At 40.4% G+C, this 18,877-nt stretch overlaps 1 protein-coding gene across 1 annotated transcript in view; it reads left to right on the forward strand.

Moving 5' to 3' along the window:
- LOC138185484 (uncharacterized) overlaps positions 1–18,877 on the forward strand; it is a 40,156-nt gene that overhangs the window by 1,149 nt on the left and 20,130 nt on the right. Inside the window, 1 exon segment of the mRNA XM_081833762.1 lies at positions 16,520–18,297. Coding sequence (XP_081689888.1) covers positions 18,013–18,297 — 285 coding nt within the window. The 5' untranslated portion in view covers positions 16,520–18,012.

Raw genomic sequence — 18,877 nt, forward strand, 5'->3', positions numbered from 1 at the left:
GAACGTGACGCGGCGTTGCACGACGTTTTTGCAGGTGACAGAGGAAAATTATTCGCAGTCACGTGCCGATATTATCGTCTGGTGGTCGGATACGTAAATGGTATGTGTCTCTGGCGTTCCAAGAAAAGTAATTGCATAGTCGTGTTTTTAAGATATAAAGAAGTACTCCCTTCGATTTCATGTTTGCGTAATTTTAAGAATGTCTCGGGAACTTTAGCTTTAACTGCGATACGTTACGATTCGATTTGGATTCTTTTATGTCGGTTTGGAGTTTATGAGATGAGTTTAAGTTATGGGAACATCAGTTTTTGTAGGAACTCGAATAATGGAGCGGTGTGTTCAATAAAGTCGTTAGGTAAACTATCCGAATAATCATTGATCGAAGCATCGTTCTTTTTTCGTACATAAAGATCCGCACTTTCTAAAGAATAAATAGCGTAAACTTTCCTCGCTATAGCTTTACGCGAAAAATATACGCGACGTGAAAGACTTAATAGGAAGTCAGTTTCCTCGCAGGATGTACCACTGTAAACAGAGAAGAGATGCACACCAGCCATTTGACTTTCAAAGTGCATTTCGCGAGGGAAATATTAATAGAACGACTCGTACCCGAGTTAAAATTCAGTTAGGGAAAGTTTTTGAAACTTACATGTTAGGAAGAACATTTTTCTACCGATACCCCGATTCCCTGGAGCGTACGTTCGCTTTTTTCCTTTCACCCTTTTTCCACGGCAAAAACTTTCCTAACCCGTCAAACGCCGAATCATTGCCCGACTCAAGGTTTTCAATCCCTGATTGCCGATTCAGGATTACACGGTGTTAATGTCGGCTCATCGAATCGAACATTACGCGATCCATTCGCGCGTAACCGCAAAAAACTGGCATCGATTTTTCTTTCGTTGCGGAAAATTAGATTCTCGTTACGTTCGTGACTATTATTCTCGTTTGAATCTCCGATGATGGGCACAAACCCGTTTCTTGCAAATACGAAGATCGTATAAAATCGCTTTGATTGCTATTTTTATTTGGGTATTTTAATAGAGACAAAGAAAAAGAAACGAATTGGCCTTGGAAAATCGGAAGATAAATAATACGGCTTGCGAATCTGAGTCGTGTGAAACATTTGACGATTGAACGCGAGCATGCGAAAATTTCGAAACTCGTGCTGTTGCCTCTTCGCGCTCTCTCAATATTCCATTATTCAATTATTATTCAGTTCCAGTGGAGAGCCAATTAGTCAAGTTAGACGCCGCAGACTCGGAACGTATTTGACGAGCGCGGGTAAAGTTTGCGAACGATCCGAAGGTCCGTGACCTCCGTTTCAAATATCTCGCTATTTTCCGATTTCCACCGTTTCGGTGTTCATTTCTAAATCTCTACGAATTCGTGAATGCAATTTTGTCATATATTAAGCAATTCGTGTTACGCAATTCTTTAATCATAATCTAGCTCATCCTCGGCATTCAGAAATCAGAACTGGCTTCTGTTTCAACTATATTCGAGAGTTATGTTGGAAAAAGAGAATTAGATTTTATCGAACCGACTTCGTTCTACGATAATTACCGGGACAATCGAGAATCTCGACATGCTGCAAAAATTTATGAAAACTATCTTGCTGAAAATTTATGATAACTATCTTTCAATAATATATTATGGAAATTTACTACGTACGTCGAATAATATATTAGCGAAACGTAGAAACCACGCTATCGCTTGTCATCATTTGTTAAATTTGACCACTATTGTTGCGTATCGCGTATCGTTTTGCGGAATAATTGTCATTATTACGGTTCAACATGCACGAGATTTATTTCTTTGATCAGAATGCTCGATAAAACCTACTCCTTGACCCAGTTGTTGGGGACATAAATAAAGTAATGTATTTTTTTCTTTTTTTTTTCGTTTTGACGGGGAAGATTCGTGAAAAAGAGCAGAACAGACCGTTGAGATATCGAAAGAACAGAGAAGGCAGAGTGGGAAAGGGTGCAAAGGAGAGGCGGAAGTGTGAGGATTTATATATTGAGAGCACGAAGTAAAAAGGGGATGAGACATAGAGAAAAATGAAGACAAAAGAAAGTAGAAAGATGACTGGAGAAAGGAGATGGCGAGAAATCATGTTCAACACGTGTTACTCTTATCACGTTCATTTTAAAACACAGAGCTCTCGCCGTTCTTTTGACGAGGAGCGTAATAAGAACGAAAGGCTTGGGATACTCCTTTCGAGTTTCATCCGAATGTTACTCGTTAATACGAACTTCCTGTATCCTACGTGTTCTTTCGAGGGGATTCTATTTTTCTTCTCTTTTGCTCTTGTAAACGTTCCGAATTATCCAACGATATTTCGTCCAGGGTTTTTGGCATTAAATATAAAAAGATGTGTCGATGTTGTACCGCGTCACGTTTTCACTCGTTCTCCCTTTTATCGTAATTATGTAAAATACGAAACGAAAGAGCATGTGTTGGTATATCGGAGAAATCTGCGTGATATATTTTCTTAGAAGGTATTACATTATATTTTACCGTGTACACTAAAAAGGCAGAATTGTTTTGGTATTATGGAATAATGGAGCAATCTTGTGCTTCACAATGGCCATCGTTGAGAAAAGACGGAATATCGCATAATGAATAACAAAATTGTAAATATTAGAACAAACAATTGAAACGCAAGGAAAGGAGGACATTCAACCGAGAAGAATTAAATTGTAGGATCTTCAACGTAGAAGCGTGTTTGTTAATAATTCCAGCAATTTCTATTCCAAGAAGAGACAATATTTAAACCAAGTCATCGTAACGACACAGAGAATCATAATACGATATTTTGTGGCTTTCCTTTATCGAGAAACCCATCATCCACGGGCGAAACTCATACCAACTATTATTATCCGCGATATCAATGAAACAACGACCAAGATATTTCATATACTTTCATCTTCTGCTGTTGGCAGGGGCGTGCCTTCGTCGAGCAGTAGATATTCGATCTAAGAACAAATCAGAAAAACACAAGCGTGGTGGAGGAAGCGATGACGAAGAGAAAAGGGGTTTGTATATCGAGACAGCGGAAGATGAGGGCATAAGAAAAGAGGGTGAGAAAGCGTGCTCAACACGTGTTTCTCTTATCGCGTTCATTTCGAAGCGTGGAGTGCGACCCCTCTGATACCATCACGGCCTGTACTCGTCGTAGAAACAGCGGCAGCATCGCGAGCACACACCAGAGCCTGATTTATTTCTCTCTTCAATAATTCTCTTTTATTTTCTTGCTTGCCCACCGTTGCTTGGCCCGCAGCTACCTTTTGATCTATCGCCCTCTCCCCCGCGACGTCGATTCATTTTTATTTACGAGCCGATGCCCTCTACTCCATTCTACGTTCTACATTTCTTCCTCTTTTTTTTCATGCGCTTCTCTTTTCCTCTTCTTCAACCCACTATTGGAATCATTATCGACGTATCGGGTATCGCGACACACGCGACCATCCTTTTGCAATCGAATCAAAGCAACTCATCTTCTCGATGAATTTACTCCTCGTTATTTTTCGTTTTTTAATTAGATCGTCCTGGGCTCGAGTTGCTTTTAGACCTGAAGCTTCTTTGATGGAAATGGAAACTGCGAAACTCGCGAATAGATACAGAGATAAGTCGGCTACCTCTGTTCTCAACGTTCTGTTCTCTAGTTGAATTTCACTTTATGTTGAAACGTACATATACAGCGAGAGTCAAACGGGGTTACTTTGAAGGCACGAAATTTATTCGAGAATTCCTAAAAGTATGTTGCATCGATTGAAGATTGATCGAAAAGGTATAAAGTATGATGCGCTATGGAATACCAACTAATAGCAAAAGATATAACTAAACTTGTAGATAAGTCATTTTTGTAAGGCGTACGTTCACTTCCGACTCTCGCTGTATCACACAATTTTATTCTAAATTTCGATATCTACGATCAAATTAATAGCCAAGTCATTTATTTTTTATTAATCATTCCCCTTAGATACGATTAAAATAGATAAAATATACGAGTGTTAAAATCGTAACGCGTTTAGCAATCTACAAATAAGTTTAGAAACAATTATTTTTATTTCAAGGGTATTAATCCGTTACGTGATATCTGATCAAACATAGAAATCGTTGCGTTTGTTGAGAATCGAACTTGTTACTATCCTGAATAAGTGGTGCGTTGGAATACAGGGGATTCCGGAAGGTGGCCAACAAAACGAGATTTCAAAAGATTTGTTTGCAATTGATGCACGACTCGTATTGATTATTAAGAAAAACAGACTGTCGGTCATGAACAGCGTGATGGGAACAACGCGATGTTTTTGACACGAAGGAAATATTTGTCGAAGCAAATTCGTCCGCGTCGAATCAGCAGACTGTAATTGGATTTAATTGCCGCGCCAATTCTGCTAAAGTACGGGCTTTATCATTAATTGTCCGACCCGGTAATTAAGTTATACGCGCCAGATGCAAGGCCAAAGAAAGAGAGCAAAGGCGAAAAGCAAAGTGAACTTTTTATTGTTCAATCACAATCTGGTCTCGCGTGAGCCGACGAATACCACCACATCACCTACGTTATATCGAACATTTATCCCATGGTTTTCAAGATCGAGCTATCGGTCGAAAATCGTCCGCATGCAGGGAATCTATTTTCGCGTCCACGGGATCAGAACTCGCGATACGCTGTTTATGGGGTTTTTATTGCATCGTCGAAACGAGAATCGAACTCGCCCATCGACGAAGAAGCATCTCGTAATCGATTCGATTTTGCACGAACGAAAAAAAATGTGTTACAAGCGCACACATAGACAGAGGGCAGCGATAGGATGGAGGAGTGGGGAAGATCGAGATCGATGCGGGAAATGTTGCCGAAATTCGAGGTGCGGGAACAACGTGCATTCCCCCGTTTATTTTTATTCAATATAACCAGCCGTTGGCGACGATATTCGAATCAGGCACGAGCGATCTCTTGAACCCTGTTAAAAATGGCGTGCGCGTTAAAACGAGCAAATAGAAATAAAGGGCAGACAGCTGGTACAACAAAAATGGTTGCTCGTAAAGAGTCGACGATTTAGGATCGCGGCTCTATTTCGATCAACGACGGTCGAATCGAAACCGAACCATGCATATCGTAATGCTTTTCCGGCCGAAGTGGTGCACATCGTGTTCCGTGTTCAGCGACGTGTTCCCGTCGCACCGGGTGAAAAAGTCGCGTAAAATTTCGACCGACTAGGCGAACAATTCCGCTACGTTCAGAACTTCATCAATTCGCGGATTAAACAATGAACGAGATGAAACCCGACGGAGTTTTCTGCCTGTTGGACGCTGCAAGAGCTTTGATCGCCTTTTTTCTTTTTAATTTTTTGTAAATTTCTTTTTTTTTTTTTTTTTTGCCTCTCTGAAGGCCGGAGCCTGTTAAATCGACCGAATTTTTCCACGTTGATTTCGCTCTTAATTACGTGCGTACGCTCTCTAGTCCATCTACATATTCTACAGCGTTATACTATGTCGTGTTGAAATGTTTCCAGAGTAGAATCTCTCGATGGTTCGATACCAGCGAGGGGGTGTTATTAAAAGAATATTCAAGGCGACACGTGGACAGGAGACGCGGAAATAACAGCTGTGAGACATCTGGCATCTGGCATTTCGTTGCTGAACGGTTGAAAGAATCTTTCTCTTGTAGCGATTGCCTCCTCGTCGATGCGTTTTACGTCCGAATGAATTCTCTTTATTATTACTTGGTTGCCAGGTAAAACCGGTATCTGAAATTGAATAAAATTAAACGCGTTTAAAAACGATTCTCTGTTTGTATACGACGAATATCGGGAAATGAATTTTTCAAGAGATCTAATTCAATTGGGTAGATTCAGTCGGAAGAAATGCAACAAATTAAAAATGTAGAATGGCCGACGCGAGCAGTTCATTCGTGTTTGTTAGAATCTTCCCTGGCTTAAACGATGTCACGTGTTTGCGGTGACGTTAATTTTTCCTGTGGAAAATATGACGAGAGAGGGCAAATACAGGCCGCTTGAGAATTTCAAACTCTGCAAATCGTGAAACATTACGCTGAACGATGAAATTTCTTTTTGCATAAACCATCGGTGAAATTCATAAATTATAAATTTTAATCGTTCGAACGTTTCATGGTGAATGAGATTCGTCTTCTCTGCCTTCGTCTCTGCCACGGGCGAATAACGATACTTGTTTGCATAAAATATTCGTTAGTCATGGGGCTAGCGGTTGGAAACATTTTGATAACAATGTGAGCGATTATCGAGCTTCAAATGGAAACTCGCGAAGATCCTGATTCTTTATAAGATGCTTGTTAAGACGTATCGAAAATTTGTGAAACTTTTTCATATAATAAAACGGGTATCGTCTCTCCAATGCGGTATATTTCATACTTTCAGGTTTGGATAATATTCTCATGAAGGAACGGGCTAAAAAGTTAGTTTATTAAAGCATCATTTTCTAATAAGCTTGTTTATTAAAGTTCCATAAGATTAAGCTCCTGTAAAGTTTGTTCGTTAAAGCGTGACTTACTCGAAACCGAAACTACTTTGCTACGGACGACAAGACACCGATCTATTTAGCCGTTCCTCCGTGTTTCGTAACTTTTTTAATATGACATCGTAATTAAACATTATTCCACTATGAAAAGTACTATACATGTTCTATATTATTACTACTCGTAGAAACGTCATTTAGTTAGCTATTCATGATTACACAATCAGGGTACAATTACAGCGGTAATTAACATCCAAATATCCATCACACCCTATGTTGTTCTATGTAAGTAGAATAGGACAGTCATTTGTCAGCCATTCTCATCGTACGTCTGTTACCGATTTCTCAATTATTTATGCCGCTTCAAAAAGTGAACGTGGCACTAAAAATTCATCAGTTTTGTGTCGTTAATGCCGTAAGACATTTACAAACCACAAAAATTCATAATTTTTCATCGAATATAAAATCACACTTTCCACTTGTTTTCGTGACGTAACAAGTTTTTCATCTTACAAACGCGTTACTGGAAAATGTCAACCGACGCTTCACAGAATAAGGCAAGAACGCAGCATAGTTCAAAACCGTTGGTCGTACGAGTACACGAATATATATATATATAGACAATCGTCGACGAAAAATATGATTATACGACATCAGCTGACAAGTGAGGCATGCATCGTCTTGCGACGAACAACGCCTTATCGATTCTTACCCAGTTTCTGGGTACAGCGTGCTTAAGGGTAGCTCGCGATGTCACGTATCCAATAATTCTCCAGGGCTTTCGAAACATACGGTCCATCGCGAGCAACTTCTGTCCCTCCTGTAAATCACATTAAGCCCTCGCAGTCCTATGACCGCACGTTACTAGACGATATATCAATAGAAGGCGCGTGGTTACAGAGGCAAATTTCTCTTTCGAACTGTCCGCATTTCGAAACGCGTCTAAGTGGACGTAATGCTCCGTCAAATCTTTATGAATGGCTTAATTCACGCTCTTCAAATCTGCAAACGATAGGACCACGACTGGTAACGAGAAAACGATATAATTTCTCCGACTCTCGAGCGTGGTAGACGAGACAGTAATAATCCTGGAGTGTAAGACAGAGATAGACAGATAGATATATAGAGGGAGAGAGAGAGAGAGAGAGAGGGAGCGTGAAAAAGGGTAAAGGATGAATTCAAGAGACAGCAGAGCGGTATTGGCTCGAAATATCTCTCGTCTCTGCCACTTTTCCAACTCCGACGCGTGCATTCTTGATATACGAGCGAACTGTCCTCGATTTTCTCGAGTGCATTCCTCAGATCGGAAAGCCGATAGCGTGTCGATAAATTACACCGGCAGATTCCCCGACCGATTTTTATTTATTCATCGTGGCAATGGGCTACCCTAGCCTTGCCTGACCGACATACATGGGAACCGTGTGGACGATGGGGAAACTCCGGCTTTGCCTTATGGACCGACCATGTACGTGCACAGGGCGAGAGGCAAGATCGTAGAGAGAGAAACGAAAGAAAGAGCCAGAGTGGAGGGAATTACGGGGCGAAGTAAACTTCTCTCGCGTCAAGTCTGATAAGGATGAAGCGGCTTCGACGCTGTCGCCGGAAAAATACGGGATCAACCGTGTCGATGGTGTAGTGTACGTGCACGTGGCCATTGTTCCTATTTTGGGACCTGTGAAATTTTCACGCTACTGCTTTTAACTCCTTCGTATCTGTGAACAAGACACTTCTAGATGCAATTTCCTCTATAAATTCGTAAATATCGTGAGATATCACGTTTGCGTATGTGAAACAACCAATTGTATTGAACGTAAGTTATATACAATGGCCGACGGAAGTATTTCAAAGCTTGTAGAAACTTTTTATCAATGTATTGCATACGCCGTACGAAATTTTAAATATTAACATTGTAACAAGACACGACCACCATAATTTCATTGGTAAAATTTGAAACTAATCACGATAGTCCTGTCTCATTAGAGTGCTGGTGAAATTTTAGGAGGATTCGTGTAACACATATAATATACTTTATAGTAGGTGTTCGAGTACTTTCACAAGCCATTGTTAAAATTAATGAGTTGTAATCTTGCATGAATTATTAAAATTACAACGTTTCGCGATAAGTTTGACAATTCCACGCCTTTTTGACTGCTCTTGTACGACGCTGTATCAACTCTTCCATAATTCATACACGTTTGTGTCCTAACTCTCACATGACTCTTTGATAGCAACTCTAACACGATCCCTGAACGATCCTATGATAGGAACTCTGGCAACTCACGAGCGGCTCTAGCTCCTCAATCATATATGCAATACGTTTTTACCACGTACAACTAAGTCTCTACATAGATCTACGCATCTCAATTCTCAATGAATACCTTAGCCTAAGCATCTGACCCATTTCTTTTAGTTTGCTCATATCTTATCTTACACTTCACCCTTTACGCTTATCACTTACTTTACAGATATGTTTAATTTTTGGAAACAAATTCTCCTTTATCTTTCCTTATGCCAGTTAATATGTGGCGACACTCGGCAACAATGTATATCGCCGAAGCGAAGTGCCTAATGAGCCATCAATATCCCAACGGTCCTTCCGCCGAATGTTCGAAAAGAAGGCGTGCGTGGCAACGGTCGAGGACGCCTAACAAATGCGTGGATAGTGGGAATATCGAGGGGCGACAAAAAGAAAAGAATCGAATCCGATCGACAGTTAGGTTCGAACCAGGAAGCGATAAAATCGAGTTGTAATCAGGCAGCGAGATCGACTAGCGAAACCGAAAGCGATACGCGACGCGATTAAAAGAAGACACTTGTTAATAAATATATTGTTGACCTAAACACCGAGTGATTATTTAACGCACTACATCCAATAACACCTCAAATATTTAGCCTTAATCCTCGACAAGCGGAGACTAGATCATGTACTGCCAGGAATATTTTACTATGTACGGATAAAACGTAAAGTCGACTGAATGTGGTAATAAAATTTACTTAGAAAATAAAATCTTCGTATAAAGATCATAAAAGAAAGTCTTGATGAGTACCTCTGTTTCCGTGTAAAAAAAATAGAAGATGTGATTTATCGCGTTCTTGCCTGCACTGTTCACATAAATGTAACGGAAAGTAACGAGTATAAAATTAGCCTTCTTTATTCGAGGGTTAAATATTGAAAGATATAATGAAGTATCTTGTTCATAGCGTTGTACGAAGAAAATTACGTCGCGAGATACCTGATCCCCGTGACTGCATAAATGACGAATGAACGTTCGAAGAGAGGGAATAGATGAAATGTGGTGGCGATCGAGGGAAATGGATCGCGGATATTGCTGGTGCAGTACGCGGCTGAGAATCGGTTTAAAGGATAAGTAAAATAGGGCGTAAAATTTTACGTAACGACGGTTTCGTAGCTTCTTTCTTTATAGCTGCGTAACGAAGCACGGAACGGGCAAGTTAGAACCATTCTTCTGATTCGAATCGTACCGCGTTGCGGCCGTGCATTTTATCTCGGCCGTATTTTTCTACGGTTTCACTTTTAAGCGCGATCGTCGCCGCGATATTACGGCGCTCGGTCGTGATTGAAAGAACGATAGAGCAGCAGGATTGTTTTTAGTGCATCCGCCGGGGGTCACCGAAGGGAATTTATGAGGTGATTTTAGAATCCGAAATGGGTTGTAAATCTTCTTTAAGTAAGAATGGTGAGATATTGAAGAGAAAAAGGGCTGAACGGGTTAATCTGTTTGTACGACGTAGTCAGAGCTTCTTGATACCCTTTTGCTTCTCACGTATGACGCTATTAAGCTTAACATTATCGAGTAATAAGTAGCACGCAAAATGTCGTGCTTTGTACTTTGGTAGTAAACATGTTATCGACTGGTGTTAAGGAATCGTAGTGAATGCTTCATGGATCGCTGTGATAAACCAGGCTTCTCGTATAAACTACAAGGCACTTGATAACTTTATTCGCCTTTTAGTAGTGGTATTTTAACTGTTCGATATATATAAAACAGAGGGGAAATTCGATTTATTATATTATATGCTGGCCTCGTGATAAACTTTCCACGTTGTCGTTAAACGAGAAACAAGAGAAAAAGTATGATTATCATCCAGGTGGAAAAGCCTATAGCGGAAATTCCGAAAATTCAATTGTTTAGACGAACCGCAAGCTAAACGAAACAACCACGTTCCATCCCTACGTTGAACGGGTCCCGAGGAAATTTGTAAACACGAATAATCGAGCCCGCTTAAGCGCGCTGCGATACTCGATGTGTTACACGTTTTAACAGTGCATTAACTACCGAGAGGGGGCGGCGTGGTCGATGGGAAACATTGGGTGCGAACGCGTGCTAACGCAAACGCGTTGATTAATCTTCCCTCATTCGTTGGGCCGCGACGCGTTACTCTTTCACGGCTAAATGAAAAATCCACACGCCTTCAACAATGGCTCATCCTGACGGACACCTTTGAGTCGCCAACGCTTCTCGTTCTCGTCAAAGAAAAATCCTCCGTGACATTGTTACGCATTTAGTAGAGCAACAAAATACACGACGTTTCTACTAAAATTTGAAATTCGAGTAAAAGAAGTTGTAATGTAATATGTATAAAGAAAGCGATCGTGTCAAAGTGTATAAGTTATTGGAATTTGATATAAAGAATAACGAAGAAACAATACGGAGCACATAATAGTTCAAGAACAAAAAGCTCTTCTGTCTTTCACGGTATGCTATTTGTAGACTTTCTTAGTCGATTAGTCAGTCAGAGTACGATTTTTGCCTTAACCAAAGACTCAAGGTTTTCATGTCAGGTATCGTAGAATTTGTAGAATCGAGAGTTATAGATGCGCACCATATCCTTGGAGAAGATACGTTCTGACGTTTCTCCAGAATTGTAGCTAGTTTCATCGTCATGGAGTCGATTGACTTTGGCACATGTATCTGTGATCAGTATCGGTCAATCGATCGCCTGAAGATGAAGTCACCTGGAATGTTCGCGAAACGTATCTTCGTATCTTCCTGGTATCACAATGTATTTTCCTGAGGGATAGGTATGGCTCACACTGGAAGAAACCATGATTATGAAGATTATAATATATACAATTTATATATTTAATTTCCTGGTGGCGAAGCTACCTGCGGTACAGGTGAAATCTTCTTCAAAAACACGCATCATTCAACTCACATCTGAATGTTTCGATCTTAACAATTCTGCAATTTCTGCTCTACATATTCCGAATGTCGTTCGAGAGCTACTCGTCAAAATCGCGTGTTACCGTTTGTTCGCAATAATCTACGATCTTACGACACAGTAACGTAATTACAAGCAGTTTATTATAGTGTACGATATCATCGTAAAGATGATCGTGTGGGTTTCGCCGACCGACCGCATAATTAATTTTCTTCTACGCGAGAAAAAGATGATAACAGGTCATATCGCATAAAATATAGCTTTTCTATTGCCAGTTCTTTCTCTCTGTCTCTTGGTGTGTCATAAAATATCCTGGTTGAAGTAGTTTAAAATATCATGGTTGTACGCGGAAGCTCACCCCCCGGCAAATTCTTCCGAACGCATTTTTACCGGAAGTAAAAAGAGAAGGGTCCCGGATGGAGGGAGAACGAACGGGTTCCTGGTGAAGCTATCGGTATTCTAATTACTCGCAGCACGAAAACAGCTAGCAGGAAGTCGGAACGCGTAATTACAGTCGGGGACGGCGCCTTATTAAGGTATCTCATTTTCTTCGAGGCTGCCGGAGGTGGGAGGAGGGGCGGGGGTTTCCACCGACTGGTCGATGGCTTCTCCGTACTTCTTCATCGAGTTTTATCCAATAAAGCCCGCGCGTTGATCTTCGTCGTTGGAAAATACGATCCACCGAGCTCGGTCACGAGCGAACAGCCACGATGGTCAACATCGATGGCTAATACCGTGAGCAAAAAGCACCCTTTCCGGCTTAGTTAGTTTCTCCTGGCTGGTAGAGAGAACACGAGCTCGTTGGAAACGAGCGAAGACACTTGGCAATTGAATTAGGTCGGACGTGAACTGCAAGATCCTTGTTAACAATGAAGCGAAATTTCGCGATACGTTCGAACGCGTCTGCCACGAGGAAAATCCAGTTTCTGTTGGGTTAGAAGCACAGTCGCTTTTACGCGGGAAGTTACGATTCGGCGAGATTGACGCGCGGCTTACAGGCCACACAGTGGTCAATGCATTAATGTAGGAAACCGCGAGACTTCATGATTTTCATAGTCGACGATGATAATTAGTTTCAATTTAGTTCAGAACGCGGCGAACAGTTGCCGTCGTGCGACTATCATCGCTCTGAATTAGACGAGCCGCGGCGACTTTAATACGCGAAACGATAATCACGGATAATTCAGTCAAATGGAAATTATCACTCAGGAAAATCAGGGGAGCGAATTAGCACTAAAAGCGACGGATCTTTTAAACGGCTGACGTGATTACCCAGCGAACCGCTCACGGTGCACACAGATTTCTCTCGCAGTTTCGATCTCGCTCCTCGATCTCGCTTCTCGATCTACTCCCCCTCGATTCAAATTCCGCGTCGGATTCGACTTTTAGTTTTGTGCAACTTCATCACCGAGATTCCAGGCTTTAATGACAGAACTTTACTCGTCATTTGCTTTTCGACGCACGCCGAGTACGTTGGCTTTTACTCTCGGTAGAGAATTTAAAGGCAATCCTCTTCTCGCCTATACTACATCGTACACCGACATCTACAAGCTTTTGAGGGTAACACAGCCGCGCAGATCAAGGGAGTATAAGGACGAGACTGTGCTGGCTTGTGGGCGTTTCAGGCTTACATCAACGCTGATTAATTTTGGAAGATTAGCAAACGATCTGTTCTCTCTTTCTCTCTCCTACTCTCTCTCTTTCTCTCTTTTTCTCTTACTAGTATTAAAGAGAAACAGTGGAATGGTGTACGAATCAGCAGTGTGTCGGTATCGAATCGCGTTAATTAGCCAACGCCTGTTAAAAGAGGAAGAAGTAGAAAGAGAATGAAGGGAAAGGTTGTGTCACACGAGGGACTCGAGAATCTTTCAGCAATCTGCGAAACATTGTGAAGCCTCGCGGATTGGCTAAGAGTTTAACATGCTTTCAACCTAAAGTTACATACATTTGCGATTAAAAGGAAAGTACTTTCGAGTTGCAAGAACAGTTGCGAGCCTCTGAAAATGGCGCGCTTTCTTGGCACGTTCTCATACGCGGGCTTTCATGCGAACGTTACGACTATTGCAGTCTGGGGAGTTTCGAGCGAGAATTAGCTCGGCGCGATTAAGCTTACGCCCCCGGATCGAGATAATCGTTAGCGCCAAGTGATTTAGATACGGCTACGGTCGCCATGGAAAACTTTGTATGTATCCCCGGCGCCGTTCTTAATCCTAACGGCTCTATTATGGGAAGACAATAGACGCGTGCTGCGATTTCTTTTAAATAAGATTATAGCGAAGAGAAGATTAATATCTTCTATGGTTAAGAATTTTATGATCCGTTTTAATCGTACCGTTGGCCATCCCATTAAGAACCAAGCGGTAAAGTAACGCTTAAAAATTATGTAAATGAAATATTATTAAAAAAACTTAAAGCAACTAACATATTCTTTTGCAAAGGTATATGAGTGTAAAGGTATATAAATAATGTAAAAAAAAAAAGATTTTTATAAACGTTTGCAGTTTCCGTTTAGAAGCATAATGTTAGAAAGCAGAAGCTAATAACGTAAATAAATTGAAGAAAAGGTTGCAAATAAAATGTTAACGCAATATTGGTCCTTTATAGGTCAATCGCATAATTTGTAGTATTGGTAATTGTCATATTTTCAAAGAATCATTGTGCCAGGCAAAATGAATGGATTGGAAAGAATTTAACAATGAATATATTGTTTCAACAGCAAATAACACAGGTCTAATGTAATTTATTTGTGGAGGTATGATTTATTTAATGGTAATCTGTGTTTGAGTATTTGTAGCGTGTGTTGGAAAGGGTGTGTCTGCTTTATCTTTACGTACCGTGATTGATGGAAAATTTCTAGAAAAATAGTGATGCGAGTAGACGTGAAGTAGATATAAAGTTCATAGTGGTGAATGATGAACTGTGGAGTGACTTGTACAATAAAATTATAAAGCTGGATCATGCAATCTGACGAATTAGGATATGCGTTTTAAATGACTCGAAGTAGGTTTAATTTTTTAGTTGATTTAATGGATGGTTTTATTGCTGTTACGTGCGTTGGTAAAACGATTTAGAAATTTATGGGAAAATATGTGTGTTTTGGAGAGTAAGAGGTTAAGAATTTGAATCACGGTTTGGAAATTGTAGAGTAATTTCTCTTTGCTAATTAAATCTTGCTGACCTTCTGTAACTCGATTTCTAATTAATCGTAGAGAAAAATCATATTTGACTCCAATTTCTCTTCGATTGTTTGCTAGCATATTAAAATAGTATAATAGACCCGTAACAAGTAAGCAACGTAAAATTTAACACTTTCAGAGCGAATGTTTCTTATAATAACGAAACCGATAATATAATGCTATAGATTATAGTATACTCAAATTAAAAAGAGGGAAAGAGTTACGTATAATTTTTATATTTATGATGAATCGTATAATTTAATATGTTTCATATCCTGGAATTCATCGTTAGCCTTACTAGGATTAAAAACATAGATGCACGATTTCACGAACCTAAAACTAATGCAATCAAAATTCAAAGAAGAAGTTCAAAAGAAATTCACCATTCTTGAAACAGTCTTAGCTCGTCTTAGATTCTTCGCTAGATTCGTCACGTTATAAACGATCACTGTAAACATCTCGCCTTTCTGTCTAATTATACAAAGTGAATTATTTAAAATATCTATTGCAACCGCATTTTCTGATTAATCATGCGATTTCTACTACACGATGCACATAAGCGCCAGACGAGAGACGAAAGTAATCGGGGATCGATAGAACCGTGGTGCGATCGGTCTTTGGGGAAATATTTGCAGAGGCAAGGGGTAAGTTCTCGGTTATATAGACGCTGGTGATCTTATTTCTGTCGAAAACTGGACGTACCTTCGGACCGGATGGATTTTGAGTGCATTAAAGATGGAGGCAATATCGGCGATGGGATTATCTTTGGACGGGCGATATCACGAACGAAAATACTCTCGTTGCAGTCGAACGGAGCGAACAGTTCGTCGCAGGACCGTGTCCGAGGATTAAGCGAGAATTACCTTGGATTCCGGATCTCGAATTCCGCCCACTTAATCCTGTTTCTGTCGGTCTATGTATACGCGCGCAACTTGAATGCCATTTTCTTGTTCGTATAATTCTTTGCCGGTTAATCTTAAATCCTCTGTTAATTGCATCGTTGTAAGAGACACTGCGAACGCCACCCTCCATGGAAATTTTCTTATTACCTTTTTCCTTGCTGCGTTTCGAGGAATGAATAACGAGACTCGTGTTTTCTAAAGAGATTGGGGCTCGCGTTGACTTGCTTTAAAATTATTCTTGTGTCATATTCGCGGCGGGCCGAGAGAAAATTAAGTGTCACAAAAACCGCAACAACTTTCAAGATAATAACATAAACTCAAAAATCTCCATTTTTATTTAAAGCGCTTGAAGCAGTTTTTTAAATTGTATGTCGCTCAGCCCTGTTCTTTTCTTGTGGTTTATAAGACCCGAAATGAATGTATATTTTAATAGGTAGTGTTAAAATATAGATAAGTTTTAAATATAATTTTGCTCTCTTTTATATGTTCCACGTTCTTTATGAATAAAATATTGCAAAAAAAAAGATATCTAAAGAAGTACAAACACGAAGAGGAAGTAAAGAGAATAGCAAAATTAATTATTAAATCATACGATATTTATTTTTTCTAAGAACTTATATTTTTAAAAAACAAGGAAAAGGAATTCACAAAGAAAAAGGTAGTAATTTCCCAAGTGGAATTTCAAGGATCGGACAATTAAGCACGGTTCCGCGGTGCACTCGACGACCACGCCAGCCTGACGGATATTTTTGTTTCCAGGTGAGACTGTGCTGAAACGACACGTGCTCCAGGGATGCGAGAAATCGCCGGCCCATTAGAGTTCCATCCCGTGAGGCAAGCGTTGCCGAGCGGAGCGTAAAACGAAGCGTATCCACCTAGGATTCTTCCAGAAACCATAAGAGAATGCAATCCTCTAGAACGCTGGAGGGATAATAAAACAGCAGAGTATTCCTTAAACGACAAGGCCATGGGAAGAAGCGCGCGGTTCCATCGAAGAACCTTTGAATAAATATGAAGAAAGAGGAGTTCCACGAGATTTCACGAACCGAGAGGAAAACATCGTCTACCGTCGAAGGATCTTCAATTATCACATTTCGGGTGGAACGAGCGTGTTCTCGATTGTCTTAATCTCGGTTCGATTCATGCAAACCTCGAAACGACGTGAGAATCAAAAGAGTAGCGAGCTGTTGAAACTGGATATCGTGAACACGGTAAAGATAACCGATCGAACGAGATCGTATCGAGCCTCCTCGTGATCTAGCCAATCGTTTCTCATGAAAATAACCGTTGGAATCGAAGAACGCGGTGAAGCAAACTCAAAGAAACCACGAAGAGTATAGGAAAGTGGCATAAGAACGAGAGTAACCCAGTTCTCGTTGGCTCGTCGGTTTCATTTGGATATCTCGATTCCCTTTATCTTGGTCGATTTCCATTCCTGGCGACGAACGTCCCGTCGTTTCACATCCTCCCACGTCGTGTACATAAAAATATAACGAGCACCGGCACGGCTTATGGGGGACAACGGGGGGCCAAGGGTGAAAGGGAAGAGGATAGAGCTAGGCCACGCGATATACTCGCAGTATTGGCAGGTATAATGTCATAAAACCTGCAGAACAGTCCATCTACGTGAGCGGTAAAGCCGTGGACGACGTCCTAACGCTCGGAATTGGTACACTGGGCATTCGTCCCGGACACTTTCGACGGTTGCTCTATGGTATTCCACGCTATAGGCGAGGACTGCTTCTTCAAAGAATCATCGTCCATCTCGACGAATTCTCTCGGTCACTATCGGAACCGGATAAACGTTTTGTAAACAGTTCTCTCGTGTTTTTAGGCCAGAAGATTTCTGATAGATCCTTCGTAAAACGAAGCAAGAACTATTTTATACGAGTGTTACCATCGTTCGTTCGAATAAGGAAGTCAGCGAACTACCAAAGATTTTGAATTTTCCAGTCGCTTCACATTTAAAACGTATACTCGTAATGGAATAAATTCTCTTGTTGCAAAAACTATTGCCCATTCCAACTTTCAAGTCTTGAAGTAAATAGGTCGGCCAAAGATCTTTTAAGAACCATCAAAACTTTTTATACGAAGACAATGCTTAATCTCCAATATTCTTCGTAAAACTATCAACGAGATAAACCAATTTCATAAAAATTCTAAGAGTATCACTGCTTTTATCGTTGTTATGTCCACGTGCAAGTGTTTCCTGCACACTTCACTGCACGATATCTGAGTACGAATCACGAAAAATGGATCAAGTGCACGTGAAATCGTCGAGGTCGACCTCGAGGAGCAATCCGACGAAAATGGCGTGCGAGAAAGCGAGCAGGCGGCTCAGGACGATCTTGGTGAAGGCATCCCGTCTTGGCGTCTCGACGACGGAAGTTGCCAAGCTGCCCAGCGCCAAGAAACTCATTCCGCAGAGAGATCACGGATGGAAGTTGGCGGTGTTCCTCCTGGTGATGTTCGGCGGTGGCGTGATCGTTGCGTTAGCCTGTACGGCGAGGAAAGGCTGTTCGAAGCTGGAGGAGATCGTAAGTAACATTTTCAATGAGTTTCTTCATCGAAAACGTTTGTTTAAAATTTATCGTTTTGGCTGAATTTCGGAAAAGGATATGTAGATCTTTATATGTATATATAGATCAGAGGAAGTTTTCGATATTTTTGATGAATTAGAATTTTTCGTATTTTTCATCTTAGCGAAGTTTCAAAACTAATGCGTTTTTCAACAAATTTTCTATGTGAAAGATATTATTATTTAATTGAAAAGTTTACAGAGAAGATTGTTAAACTATATATAAACTTTTTATAAGGAATTAATAGGATATTATATAGCCATGAAATTAACGTAAATATCAGTGGATAGAATAAATTCAGTATCGAAAAATATTATTATGATTAACGTAGAACTAATTTAAACGTTCGACAACATAAATTTAACGCAGGGAAATAATAAAAAAAGAGATTCAGTTCGAATGTTTATATTATCTGACCTTGTTCGCGAGTTAAAACTGTTTTACTGTTTCAATAATTTCCGCTGGATAGCGTGCTTGCGTAATTAATTCCATTCAAATATTTACGAGCCATACTTTCATATCTTATGTATGATTCCGA

Source organism: Bombus flavifrons, chromosome 12, assembly GCF_040668555.2.
Source record: "Bombus flavifrons isolate JBK064 chromosome 12, iyBomFlav1_principal, whole genome shotgun sequence".
Classification (NCBI taxonomy): domain Eukaryota; kingdom Metazoa; phylum Arthropoda; class Insecta; order Hymenoptera; family Apidae; genus Bombus; species Bombus flavifrons.